At 42.2% G+C, this 14916-nt stretch overlaps 1 protein-coding gene across 1 annotated transcript; it reads right to left on the bottom strand.

The window, feature by feature from the left end:
* Nucleotides 1–6550: 6550 nt before the first annotated feature.
* On the bottom strand, nucleotides 6551–11178 carry LOC117001225 (protein phosphatase 1 regulatory subunit 3E-like). The gene has a single exon (XM_033069361.1). It carries the CDS (start codon nucleotides 9968–9970, stop codon nucleotides 9011–9013), a length of 960 nt encoding a protein of 319 aa, XP_032925252.1. The 5' UTR covers nucleotides 9971–11178; the 3' UTR covers nucleotides 6551–9010.
* Nucleotides 11179–14916: the final 3738 nt, after the last annotated feature.

The following is a 14916-nucleotide window of genomic DNA, read 5'->3' as shown; positions in this document are numbered from 1 at the left end:
TCACTGAGTTTTAATCTGCCAGGCTGACACAGAAAGGACAGGATATCCATCTTCAGCCCAGCCGAGTGAATAAATGAACTGCAGCAATCAGTCAATGTCTGGGCACACCAGGCTGTTCTGCTGGGATGGGGGGAGATCACACAGCAAAGAGCCAAAGGGAACTGCAGCACCTGCACTAAATATTCTGGAGAACAGAAAGAAAACCTAAGAATGTCGCAGAATTGTTTAATAAATGCAGGTCACCAGCAAAAAAAATGCTTCAGGTTACAAACGGTGCTCTGGCTGAAATGACTGCAATTAAAAATAGGAATTGTCGCTCAGGCTCACCACACGGTGGCACCTGGGACCTGGAGCCGGGGCAGGGAGCACAGCCAGGGCTGCAGGCTCAGGGCAACTGCAAGAGCAGCAAGAACAGATGAAGACACCCTGCTCCATTGGAAACGTCTAAAACACTCAAACACACTTCTCACAGCACTGTCTGTAACACAGACATTAACTTCAGCCTGGTTTCATTGTTCCAGCGCCATGTGACCAGAGTGATGGAAAGCAGCAGCCTTGGGGATGCTATCTCCAGGGACCAGGAGCTGTAAGGCTTTAGAACACTCTCGAGCAATGTCCAGACACTGCAAATCACCACCAAGATATGCTGCAGAGAGCACAGACAAATTTTGAGAGCAGCTTGGGAGTGTCCTTGATGTAATTTTCTCCACTCTTCCCACACTGCTTGAGACAGTCTAAGAACAGTCCTTGGCAGGAGAATTGACTCTGTGGTATCTGGATTGCTTTGAGTTTGCCCCACAATATTGATGTCTCTCTTCCTGGCAAAGCATAATTCAGTCACTTCAGACCCAATCTATTTTAATGCAGTGCAAGTATCCAACATCCTTTGCTATTAGACTGTTTTATTTGTCATTTGTTTATAGCATTGAATTATTTATGCTGTTGAATGTATTTTGCTTAGAGAAGGATTTAAATGCAGGTACAGCACTTGTACCTTTCTCTGACCATGAAAATCAATCACAGGACAGGAGGATGAGTCTGCACTTCCCAGGACACAGGAGAATTTTTGCTTTCTGCCATCACCTGCCTCCCTTCTTTACTGTGTGGGTCTGGCTCAAGAGAAAATGACAGATTTAAGTGTTCTGGCTGTTCTGAGAAGCCCTCACTTGAGCCACAACTGGTAAGGCAAAAGCAATGATAAAACTGGTGCAATATCACCATTGTACAACTCTTTTTTCCTGCAGTGTATCATTCTCATCCACAATGATTATTATTATTATCATCATCAGTAATAGTATGACTGTCTGAATACTTCACTTATTTTAACTCCTGTTATTAATAAGACTATCTACAACATGCAATTCTGATTAATCATCAGATGAATTACCATAGTCATACACTGTCCCACAGAAAAGTGAAAAAAAAAGAAAAATTAACCCAAGAACAATGTAAAACTAATCTTCATAATAATCTTCATTCAGAACTGTAATCTGATTGCTTCAGGACCATTCAAGTATAACAGCAGTTTTAGATTCAAAGCATATTCCTTACCAAAAAGAAATCTAAATTACACACTGTGATTCTAACTAATGCAGTCTAATAATTATGTCATGGTAGCCTAAGAAACAGTTCTGGATTCTGTAATTTATATGGGCTAAGAGTTCATTTTTACTTGAACAGGAAGATTAGATGGATGTTAAATCATGAAACATTCCTTCTGGAAAATAAAAACAAAGAAAGAAATCTAGGACTAATATTAATTACTGCACCCTTCCAAAGAAACACATACACAAAAAAATTATTAATGAGACAGCAAGGCAGATGTTCCTGAAAGAGGACAGAAAAATAAGTTGTATTAATTACATGAGAACAAACACAGAACATTTTTCTCTTTGTGACTATATGGCTTTTATATGTATTATAAAAAAGGCTTAAAAAGTGATAGTTAAAGAAAAGCTGAAAACTATTCTTGGCATTGCAAGAGAAGATGCTGAGTACACTAAAAGATTGAACAGCAGCACATTGTAACAATTCAAGAAACAAATATTTTGAAGTCGGCAATGAACAGAGAAAGAATATTTGGAAGAGTGCTGATACTGGGAGAGCCTCAGCTCTGCAGTTCAGGCAGCCCTTCCTCAACCACAGAATGCTAAAATGGGGCTGAAATGGTGCTGTTGAAACAAGACAATAAAAAACAGCCACATCCATTTACATCCACTCCCATCCCCCCAGCAGAACTCCTGCAGCTTCCACAGGGAACACTCAGTGGAGACACCCTCAGGACCCTCAGCCTGAAACGTGCCCCAAATATCAGGTACTGGCCTCAGATTTGCAGGGACATCCCAACATGCACGGTGGAGGTTTTGGGACATCACTGCTTCAGATGCTCAACAAAAAAGACATCACAGTTTGTCGGTTTAAGGGAAAAAAAAAAGAGTTTATAGTCACCACATGCTCATGATTTGTCTCATTAATCTTTAATGGCAGCTAGAAGCTACAGGTTTATAAATATTTCTTTTTCATAATTGTGACAAGCAGTGACTAGATGTAGTTTTGGTGGAAAATTTTCTGAAATACTGTAAGGCTAGGTAAATTACAAGGCATTATTAGAAAACGTTGATTTTGACTTTTGGTGATATTACATTAACTTTTACAAACATTAGAAACAAACATTATTTGGTGAAATATAAACATTGCAGAAGACACTACAACCAAAAGTAATTTACTAGTCAAGTACAGAGTTAAATAACATTTTTTTTTCCAGAGTGAAGTCACAGTAAATCAAAGGAACAGTAATAACCTGCATGTTGAAGAACATTCTCTTCAACAGACAGAGCCTCTATTTGTGTAACTACAAGGGAGGAGTTGGGTTTGTTTAAACCTCTCCAAGAACAGCAATTCCACCACAGCAATTTTCCTGCAGCACAACCTGGATTCGTGTCCAGATGTTGGCAGGTTTTGCACCCAGGGTGCCCCTCCATGAAGGAGGCACAGGAGGTACACAAACATTTTTTATACCACAGTTCAGAAACTTGACACACAAGGAATCCCAGCCAATTTTAGTTTGACTATTTTCAATCAGCTTTAAAAACACTCATTAGCTCTTTGTGTTTAAAAGTGTAGCACAATTTGGCTTCTTGTTTTAAGATACAGAAATACAAAAATTTTAAATCTCACAACAGTAACACAACTTTTGTCCATATAGAAGGTGATAAGTGTAACATCTGAGACTTGATTATGCAATGTTATGAAATATTGTCTTGTTATCATTATTCAGAGGAGTTTCTTATGATTTAGTGAAGTCGGGTTGGACAAAAAGGAGCCTAAAGTTTTAACACCATTTAAGACACACAGTTTCCTTAATGACACTTTAAACAGAATATTCTATACATAACACACTGATACAGGAACTACACCAATCAAGTTAATCCCTATAAAAACAGGTGCACCATAGAATTGCATAGAAAGAAATCCCTGGCATTAATAGTTTGCACTGGAGACTAGGACTTTCTCCCTGCCTTTCTAGATCAAAGCACATATGTTTTTTAAAAGCACAACTCACACTTGACATTACTCTTAGCTATATTCTTTGGAATCACTAGTGCATATGTTATTTCAAGCAATTTTTATACTTCATGCTATTGTTTCATATCTAAAAAATGAAAACTGCAAGGAAAAAAATTTCCTTGCCTTCCCCTTCAGAAATCTAATGCAAAATAATCTTCCTATTTAGCATAAAAATAAAATCAAATCTTTCCTCAACAACAGAGTCTTCAGGCAAAAGCTGGAGTGATTAATGAAGAGGATATTCAGCCAAGATGAGGAAACTCAGGGTCAAAACTCCTTTCTGTGAGGGAATTTTAAAACAGTATTTGTAAGTTGGATAAAGAAAACCTCCAAGCAATAGGCAATGGTTTCATAGCTCAGTATCCACTTTGCTCTTGGAAGACTTACATTCAAGCCCATTCAGAGATGTAAGGAAATACTCTTACCTCTTCTTTATTTTAGGGCAATTCTCTCCTATCAGCTGAACCTGAGAAAACCTTCACTGAAACAAGTGTGTTTCCCTGAACAAGTTTAATTTTGAAATACACACTGTCTTCCATTTTAAACAAAATACTGATCAGCTCTACATGGGGACAGTAGGCTTTGTTTTACAGAAATATTGACTAGATTTACTTCTTGCCTTCAACTATTTATGCTGGAAAATCCTTAATTTTAGTACTCAAAAATATTTCCATTCCATTAAGCAATCCTTCCATTTACCCCAAGCACGTGCACGTGGAGTACCTACAGGAAACAGAATTACTGAGGATTTGCAGAATAGCTGGAAGGTAAAAGTAATTCACTTCAGATATTCCTTGCACTGAGCACTTTTGTTTCATGATTTAAACCCTGCAGACAGATTAAATCCCTCAAAAATTTTAACAATATGCATCATGCAGCATCAGATAAGTAACAGTAAAAGTTGAAAAGGCCAGGTCTCCATGAACAGATTTCATAGAAAACTAGAACTTCTGGCTTCAGATAGAATATATATATTTAGAATATCTGTGCAAGAGGTGAATATATACAACAAACATATTGTTATACTAACTGGAGTCACAATTGGTTTTGTTTTCACTTCACTACATAAATGTAAAGGTGTAGCAGGAAGACATATTTCTGACTGACATTTCTTCCACTTTAATATGGGAAAATATTATCAACTCCTTCTGGCTGCTATAGATTCATGATTTCTGGCACAGCTAAAAATGTGTCCAGAATTAGGATTATTGTATTTTGGTAAAAATTTAATTAATGGACTTGTGGTGGGAGAGTTAAGGAACACATGAGCTTTATTTCTAGGAAATGCTGAAAGGCACATAAAATTTTTAATATATGATATGTTAAAAAAATCAGATTCTGAGTATTTCTGCAGATTACTTTACATTAAAATTAGCAGCTGCTTGCCTGTTGGCATTATGGGAAAACATTTCACATATCTGTAAAGAGATGATGCTCATACATGAACAGACATTTGTTCATTCAAGTGATATATTTGCCCCTCACATCTGCTGAAACAACTGAGTGTGCACTTACTCTGTTGCTTACTGAGATACTGAGACACACATTCACATCAAAAAGTTACTTGCAAATGGTAAATGGAGAAAAAAAATTAATTTACCTGAAATTATGTACATTACTGATTTTATGCTAATAAATAATAGGTTTAGCTAGCTGAAATTCCATTTACAGTCACTTAATAGTTCTCATTTGTTTTAGGATTTCTAACAATTAGGGTAAATCTCCAAAATCTGGCCACAGAAGGCATAGAATCCCATGCAAATCCCCTACCAGTTCCAGTGTGAAGCAGCAAATGTCCATGTCTATCAGACACACCATACAACTCAGCTTGCTGCAGCAATGAGCATTATAGTGCACATAAAATACCATGGCACATTTCATAAAGCCACAACTTTGCACCAGAAATGGCAGACACGTTTTTACACCTGCAGTGACATAAGCAATGAATAATTCACTTACAAGTGAAGTACACAACCTCAGGATTATTGCCCTGCCTGAACCATTCTGCTATCACTTGGAAAGGGAGGTGCCATGGACCCCATTCCTGTATATAAAACCATTTTTTCCAGAAAGAGATTGGCTTGAAAATTTTCAAATATTTAACTTTGCTTGTGAAAGTTTTTCTAGAACAATATTCTTTAGAAATGCAATTTTAAAATGATGGTTTGCTCAAGCTCCCAATAAAATAATTGGTGTCCTGCCAACTTGAAAATGACCCCCTTCAACACAGGTTTTTCTTCTCAAAGTCATTGTTTATGTATTATATAAATATCATTTGATATTTATATTTCATCTCCACTTACCACAATGCTTTTAACAAGTATTAGATGGAATAGATGGGTTCAGATAGAAATCTAATGGATTGAAAACTACATTAATGCTGCATCAATAGTGGAGGAATACTCCCACCCAGTAAACTGAACACGTGTTTGGAAATGTGAATGAACCTTTCTTGGAAATAAATTCATGTGACAAAAGTGCAAATGTGTAATCGAAATAGTGCAGCTTTGGCATATGCTACTGATAATTTCTATGAAAACAGCTCCATCTCCTTCCACAGACTTCATCAATATCATCAATATCATTCTCTGGTCAAAGCAGGCTGGGTGCAGCTTTCCTTTCCAGGCAATTCAATGGAGCTGTCTCTAAATCTTCTACAAGACCATGTCTTTTACTGGACTTGCACCTGCCTCATCAATAATCTCTGATCAAGCCCATAGTTGCTCACAAAATTTAGGTTGAGGTCAGATTAACTGCTTGAAAGTACATGAGACTGTTTTGCAAAACACTTTACTGGTATGCTATGACTTCAAAAAGTTGAATATTCAGATTTGTGTTTGGCAAAGGTGGCCATAAATAAAAGAACAATAACATCTGAACAGTGTTATAAAGCCATAGCCCAATTCTGCTTGTAAAATTCCAACCAAGAACAACATTAAGTACACCTAAGTCATGATTAAAAATAAATTCAAATACACTTGTGCACTTGATACAGGTACATCCATTTAAATAATCCAAATTGAAAGTGGTTCACCACAGGTGCTAGAAGGAGATTTTAAAACTTTTTTAGGGACTTTTGGAGAATTTTTAGAGACCTACATACGCTGGATAAATCAAATGACAATGAAAACTGCCAATCACTGGAAAATAATTTTGGAGTTCTAGAATTGCTCAGTGTTAAAAATGTTTTTTAGCACTGCCTGTGTTTTTTAAAGCCATTGAAACAATTAACAGGAAATCCTGTTAAAACTTCATAAGCAAAGTTGCAGCATCAGTTGATCTAAAATGCATAGAAACTACTTCTTTCTCCAAGCACTTTCATTAGTCCACATAACTGCTGTTGGTTCACTCTGTCAGTCAAAAAGGCCAAGCTTTGGAAAGCTACAACACATAAATAAATGATGGTTTGCTATATTTCTACCAGGTTTCAAAGTGCTTTCAAATGGAGACAAGTCCTTTTCTTTCTCTCCAGTATTAAGGCTCTTATAAAAAGTAAAGTTCAACTAAAAGACACTTGGGCTGCTTTATCAAATACACCACTTAATATGTTTTAATCATGAACATTTTAAGATCTTAGTTGTGCAATTCTAGCTTGATAAATGTGTTCTAGTAACTTACAGGATTATTGTATTACAAGGTGGGAACCTTAATATGCTAAGGTTCACTAAATGTGAAATACTCAGTAGATGCTGACAGTGTATTTCTGTTAAGTTTGGTTTCATTAAAAACACAGGGATTAGAACACTGACTGTGAAATTACAACCAAGCTACCAATGCTATAGAAAGCAGTCTTGCTATTACTTCCATTAAATCAGAACCAGCAATGTACAGAAATTATATTAAATTCTCTTTTCCCATTGATTTTCCAAACCTCTTTTTTCCCCCAGAATTTATAAGTTTAATTATTCTGACTGAATCAGACTCTCAGGAGAAAAAACTGCTCTCAATTCTCACCAGAGTCAAAAGGTTCTGTGAGAACTCATTACTCCACACATTACTCAAGCTGCTTGGGACACTTAACCCTTTCAAGAAACAAAAAAAACGCAGTTAAAAAAAAAATATCACATTTCATCCCAAAACAACCTACAGAAAACCCAAAACCTAAAGGGCTGATCTTACAGCCCTTCACAACCAGAAAATCACACTGGCATGGTTTTACCACTTTCAGAAGTTTTATTTGCAGAGGCCCCTCTCCAGCAAACAGACACATGCCTCAATCCTGGAAAATTAGCACCCAGATTTGGCACCAGCACAACCTGTATTCAGCTGAACTCCTGAAAAGCATGTTTAAAAAGGAAAATGCTTTGTTTAGTGCTAATATAATTTAAAACATACCTTTGAAGGTAGAAACCAGTATGCTATCTAATTTTGATTGATTTACTTTTATATGGCAAGGTAGAACTTTATCTGATTAAACCTCACCAGTTTTGTGAAATGCATCACTTACTGAAATTATTGTGAAGAATTTGGAGCAGGAAATCAGAAAGCAGGCTCCTGCACTGATACTTTAATTAAACTGTCAACAGGAATAATGAAGGTGTTGCTCATGATGCAGACTGGAATTACGGATTCAACTCTTGCTGTCGCTCCTTTGGTGCAATTCCACAGCTTTCCTGCTGACCTGAACACAAGCAGCTTTGTGGGACCAATCCTACTGAAACAAACACCAGACCGGACAAACTTTTCCATCAACGTACCACACAAATCCAAACCAAAACACCTGCTTTTAAATAATCCCTCAGTGAATTGCGTTTCAAATAGGATGCGATCTGTTTCTTTTTCTTTCTAACTATGATTAAATAACCGAAATAGGGTTCAAAAGTTTAAAAAAAAAAAAAATCTTTGCTTTAAATCGAACACTTCCATTGCATAATGAAACACAGCTACGCCTTGGGGCATCCGTACTTTTGTCTTTTTGGGTTCGGAACAAACCTGTCCCTTATCCCGCCCTGCCAGGCCCTTGACCCCGCGGGACAATTAACACGAGAGGGTCAGCGAGGCGCTGATCCAGCCCCCGCTGGAGCCGGGCTTTGCTTGAGCAGGATTAGGCGAACAGGACGGAGGGATGCCCTGTGGTGGTGCCCTCCGTGTAACCTGCTGAGGTGACAGCAGCTCAGCCTGACCTCCGGGGCCGGGAGGATGTGCCCTCACCTGCGGATCCCGGTCCTGGCCGGCAAATCCCGCACATTCCCGGCCCCTGCCCCCGGAGCCCGGCCGGCAGCCACAGCTTTGGTGGAAGCCGCAGCGCTCGGGACACTGAGGGGAACCCGCTCCCGGCCTCCCTGCCCACACCCCGCCTGGGAGGCGAGCCAGGGTTCCCCCCAGCCCCGCCAGTGACACAGAAAACACAAATTACCCCTCTGTAAACAGAACTCGGGAAAACTCCGGGAGGCTCCTGCGGGGAGGGTGCCCCCGGCCCTGGGCTGGCTCCGCGCCCCCCGGGTCAGATGAAGTGGATCCAGGCGGAGCTGTCGGGGTCCTGCGGGGGCCCTGCGGCGGGCGGGACGCGCTGCCGGCCCCGCAGCCGGTAGTTCTTGCCCTCGTTGTTGTCCCAGTACTCGGCGCCAGCGACGCGGTACCGGACGGCGAACTCCAGCATGGTCTCGGCGGCGGCGGCGGCGGCGCCCAGGGGCAGCAGGAAGGCGAAGCGGTCGGTGATGCCGTCGGCCGGCCCGGGCGGCTGGTAGGTGGCGGCGGCCTCGGCGCAGCTGGCCCAGCCATTGAGCGTGTAGCGCACCGACACGACCTTCTCGTAGGCCAGGTTGAGGACGCGCACGGCCCCGCGCAGCCCCGCCGGCTCTGCCCGCACCCACTCCAGCCTCACCTTGTGCTGCCGCACCCGCTCCGTGAAGCCGGGGCTGGCGCCGGGCTGCGGGGGGAACAGCGGCTCCAGCAGCGGCGGCGGCGGCCCGAACAGCACCGGCTCCAGGTCGCCCAGCGCCGGCGGCTTCCTGGTCTTGAGGAGGTCGGCGGGGCGCGGCGTGGGCGGCGCGGGCAGCGGCACCCGCGGCAGGTCGGCCTCGCAGAAGAGGTGCACGGAGGTGAGCTCCAGCCCCAGCGAGTCGGCGAAGCGCACGGTCTTGCGGCGCGACGGGCTCTGCTGCAGCGCGGGGCGCAGGCTGCGGTCGCCGGGCGTGGGCAGCGACTTGGCGCGGCGGCGCTGCGTGGGGCTGGGGGGCACGGCGGGCAGCGTGGGCTCCCGCCCGCGGCTCGGCGCCGGCTTCTCGCCCGCCGCTTCCCGCACCACCGGCGTGGGCGCGGCGTCGCCGTCGGGGCTGCAGCCCGCCCGGCACTGCTCGGCCAGGCTGCCATAGAGGCAGGCGCTGCAGCTGAAGTTGCGCGGCAGGTAGAGCCGGGGCGGCGGCCCGGGCACCGAGCTGTGCAGCGAGCCCGCCTTATCCATGGGGTGCCGGCGGGAGCGGCGGCGGTGCCGGCGGCAGGCACGACACCCGGGGCTCCTCCTCTCGGACCGCGGCGTGCGGAGAGCGAGGCGGTGTCAGCGCCCGGTCCGCGGGCTCCGTCTCCCGCCCGGACCCAGCGGGATGCCCTCGGCGCTGCCCAGGTCGCGGCCGGCCCCGGGGGATGCCGGCGGGCTCATGTGTGCGGGGGCGGCGGCGGGACCGCGTTGCTGTGGCTGCTGCCGCTGGTGACGTGCCGCGGTCAGGCAGCGACACACGCCCCGAGCCATCCTTCCTTCCCCATGGCTCCCAGTGCCCGCCTCGGTGCCGGGCTCGCCGCGGTCCCGAACTACCCCCCGCGCCTCCCCCTTCCCGCTCTCCCCAGTACCGCGGCTACGCCGTCCCACTCCTCCTCCTCCTCCTCTGCCTCCTCCTCCTCCCCACTCGCTCTGTTCTGGGTCTTTCCTCGAGGATCTCATCCAAAAGGAGGAGGCGGCAGGGATTCCCCAGTGGAAGCATTAAAATTCATAGCGGCGCTCTCGCTCGTCCGATCCCGTTACAGAAATAGCTGCGAGAGGAAGAGGCAAAGCCGGGCTCGGGAAGATTACACCGGCCGATAAGAAACAGCTGGCTTGCAAGTTGGATCTCACAGTATACATTTAAAGGAAGAAATCCAGCTGATCTGCTGTAATGCGTTTACAGTACATCTGCCGAATAAAATACACCTGCCGCAGTCCTGCCATGCGTTTCCAGCGGGGGTATAAGGAGCTCTGGCCGAAACAGGGGGGGATGATTGTGTGAAACATAAACCACGCCGCCTCTTGTCAGAAGAGCATTTGGAAATTGCTGAGCAATATTCAAATAAATTCCAGTTTAATGACAGACTCTGGTGTAGCTGGTTCAAAGAGCTAAATCACTACTTTAGTAAGCCGCTTCATTCCAGACTTTCCGTAATCTGGGACTCATTATTAATTAGTAAATGGCATTAAAAACAATGATCCTACCATCCTGCCAGAGCCTGACCCTGAACTGTGTTGACATGTGATTCTGATTTAGCTTCTGAGCAGGAGCTTTTTACACCTCCAGCATTTTATCTGCAGCACTTGGTGTTCCTTTGACAGTCTAGGCAGTGGAAATGCGGCTGATAAGATTAAGAATAGGACAAGTAAACCTGATAAGGACTAAGAGGGGAAAAAAAAAAGCCACCACCAGAACACAGGGAATAAGATAATAATAATAATAATATTAATAAGATGAAAACAATTCCTAGATTATTGCTGCTGGCTTCCAAATCTTTTTAATGACAGACGATTCATAAGTAGGGAAAATGATGCCCATCAGTATTAAATTTGACACCATTATGTTTCATTGTGCCACTGTCTCACATTTGCAGCCTGATTACAGATTTTGAAAAAATCAAATAGTAACAGCATAAATAAGTACATAAGAATTCATTAGCCCAGAATCTTAACTGTTTCACTTGTCCTTTAATGCACACCACGGGAAAGATTTTTTTAGGTCTTTTTCCTGTGTCTCCCTCACAGAAATGAGTATTTCAGCAAAACAACTCATGTCTGGTTTTTGTCTACCATATAAATATGGGGGAGAACAAGAACAGACTCAAATAATTGTTCAAACAGGTTTTAAGGCTACATCCTTTAGAATTATTTTTTTTTCTGTAATTTCTGTCATAATGAACATCTTAAAATGAACTAACACTTCATTTTGCTGATGTTCATTTTGCTGATTTTCATTTTAAATCAAATGGAGAGAACTTTATTTTTTACATCAATATGCAGTCTTTGAATTTTTAAACCACTGTGAAACTATCAGCACTAGTAAGCTAAACTGGTTTAAACCAAATTACATATTCAGTCAGGTCTGGATGTTTTTGTGGTATGCCTGGGAACACATCTTTGGAGTAATTTAGCTTCTGCTGTACTTTACACAATTGGGGTACCTTAGTAAAGTTTCACTTCCCCTCTTCTGGTAATGTTAGTTGCCCAACTTCTTATCATAAACTTGTGTAATACTATTGCTTTTTGGCTTTCTCAGGTCTCCTCTTCCACAACCATGGTATTTAATGGAACTAAAAACCCCAACTTCCTTCTTTTCTGGTGATTGCAGGTCAGTAGTTCATGTAACTGACTTGAAAATACAGATTCCTCCAAAGTAGTAAGAAAAAAAATAGCATAAAACCTGAGAAACAACAGTAAAAAGAAAGAAAGAAGAAAAACAAGACAACACAATAAGCTTTGGACTAGCCAGGTCAAGGCAACATGAGATACAGGGGCACCTCAGCCTGTCTCAAGCACTGTCACTGTGTAAACACCACCAGCATTCTCACAATGGTATTTCTCACTTTCTTCTCTCAATCCAAACATTCCCAGCAAGTCTCACTGAATCTGAGGATGCTGCTGCTTTCTTTTTACTCTTGCTCACTTGCCAAGTGTGCTGTGGGAACTCTTACCCACGCCTTTCACTTCTGAGGGTGTCCTTACTGCCAAGCTGGTCTGCCCCCTCTGATGAATTTCAAGACAGATGCAGTAAATTAAAGTCTTGAGCACTGAAATTTAACAAATATACACACAGACATTCCCTCAAATAGCCTGCAGCATTGTGCATCCTTCTGTGATGTGGAAACTGTGGTTTCAGTCAAAGATAGGAAGCATCAGGCACCATTTGTAAAAGGAAATTTAAAAAGAAATTTTGGGTTTGCCTGCTATAAATATTTGTACACAGCAAATGCTGAAATCTTTAGAAGCAAGTAAGCACTATAACACACAGAAACGATGGTTTAATGTATGAAGTAGTAGGCAGCCATCTACCACCCCCTCTCAATCTTAATTTAGTTCACAAAATTTTGAACACTGAAGTTTCAAAGCCTAATCTCTCTCTGCTTTTATAGCGCTATGGTAAGGAATTTTTCAAGACTCTTTTCTAAATAATATTGTCAAAACCAAGCTGATACAGAAATCATTAGTACTGCCCTAGCTACCCCCTTCAAAGAAATACCTATTATCTTTTTGCTGGAAAGTAGTATTTTTGACAAGATAATTTTGAAGGTGCCAGCACTAACAGAGACAGCATCCTGTAAATTCTAGAGCTGTGCAGCTTTGCTCTATGATAGGACAAGAAGAGCAGAAGGTCTTAAATTGCAATTATTGTCGACAGCCTTAGGAAATGGTGCTCAGGCTTTGTTTTCATTCCTCCAGATTCCTCTCCCTCTGCAGATTTAAATAGCATGGTCACAGGATAAAGGTTTGTCCTAATTAACATTGTCCTAATAACATTTTTTTGACCTGTCTCTACATCTTCCAGCTGACGTCAAAATTTTTAAAGACAGCTTCTTGTCTGCCTAGTGAGCCGAGTGCGCCTGACATTTCTGCCACACCAAAGTGCAATTAAAATCTGTCTGATGCTTGAGAATTTCCAGCTAAATGAACAGAGACGTTTGGTCTCGTTTTGTTAAAAGATTTGCAAAGAAAAAGACAGAACTGTAGCAGAAAGTGAATGGGGAGCTTTCTTTTGCTGCATTTACTGATGAGAGTCCAGGTAATCCAGGAGAAAGCAAACACCAGCGCTGGGGAGCATTAGGCAGAACTACAATGGAACCATTAATAGGGCAGAGTGTCTGAGTGCTGGGGCTTATCCAAAGTGGCCACTGTCACATGTCCACTTTAACTTTCCAGAACAGGTTTATATTTAGCAATGAGAATTGCAGGCAGATAAAATGGATGTAAAGGCGAAGTGCATTACGGTTACAGCAGCTTCGGAGATGAAGTTGTGACTCAGTACAAGAACTGTAAAGGTCAACTTCTACTCTCATTTGTATCTGTGCAGCTCCTCTGAAGCCTATGGACTATGTAGGTGTTACATGAGAATATCACTCCTGAGTCTAATATCTTATATGACTATATGAATGTGACAATGGTATTTACACTGGCAGTCTGTAAGCCTTGCGTGATACAGCTGTTCTGCATGCTTCTAAAAATACCTTCCCACACTGATGATTAACTCAGACTTTATTTATTTCCCCAAGAAAATATCTTGGTCACATCTGAAGAAGTGCCAGATTAGAATTAGATAGCGTGCTTGAGTTTTGTAAAAGAACAATGGTATTGATTTCTGTGTCAAAAATTATCTTTACCAACCAGGTTATGCAGTCTTTATCTATTAAGGTGAAAATTCTTTGATTCATAGACTTATATCAAGGATATTTGATGTCAAACAATGATCAGTGAGTAAATTTGAACAGGCTGAACAAAAGATGTGACACTCGGAAAGGGTGTTTTGTGATTGGGTGTTGGTTTCTAGGGTTTTGGCTTTGTTTTGTTATTTTTCTTTTCAAATATTGGGATCCAAATTAAGAAATGGCATTAACAAGAAAATAGAATTTTAACAGTTTACCTGCATTTATGACCTTGTGAATCTGCCTTAAGAGTATGGATGAAGCTCACACACAATTTGAGTAATGAAGCATTACCTGTCTGTTGACTCTTGAGTGGCTTAAGACTTTTGGAGGCAGCAAAAAAAACCCCAGCCCAGTTAAGACACTGAAAAAGAAAAAAAATACCCTAGAAAAATCACATTTATGGAGAAAATTATAAAGAGCACTTTTTTTTCTTATATAAATAATTCTGCACTTTTTAGAAGGACTGAATTTTCTTAACAAGAATAAGTAACAGCAAGCAGGTCTGGGACTCCTTAGTCCTAGAACTTTTAACACAGCTCTTCACACAAGTGTCTGAAAAAATGCACTTAGGGATGTCCCCAGATCCCATCTTCTGCTAAGAGTCCTTGTGACTCAGTCTTCATAAAATAACCACAGGGCTTTCTATCAACTGCAGATGGTCTCAGTAGCACTAGTTCATGCCTTTATAGACCCAAAAATAAGCTTGTTGCACGCTTTTTTTTTATTTTTCACGGTTAGGTCCCTTCTTTGCACCTT

Source organism: Catharus ustulatus, chromosome 11 (genome assembly GCF_009819885.2).
Source record: "Catharus ustulatus isolate bCatUst1 chromosome 11, bCatUst1.pri.v2, whole genome shotgun sequence".
Lineage (NCBI taxonomy): Eukaryota > Metazoa > Chordata > Aves > Passeriformes > Turdidae > Catharus > Catharus ustulatus.
This window is presented reverse-complemented; position numbering and strand designations above follow the sequence as displayed.

Bases quoted from the DNA above. Each gene is read 5' to 3' on its own strand.
- LOC117001225 (XM_033069361.1), bottom strand. From the start codon at position 9,970: ATGGATAAGGCGGGCTCGCTGCACAGCTCGGTGCCCGGGCCGCCGCCC.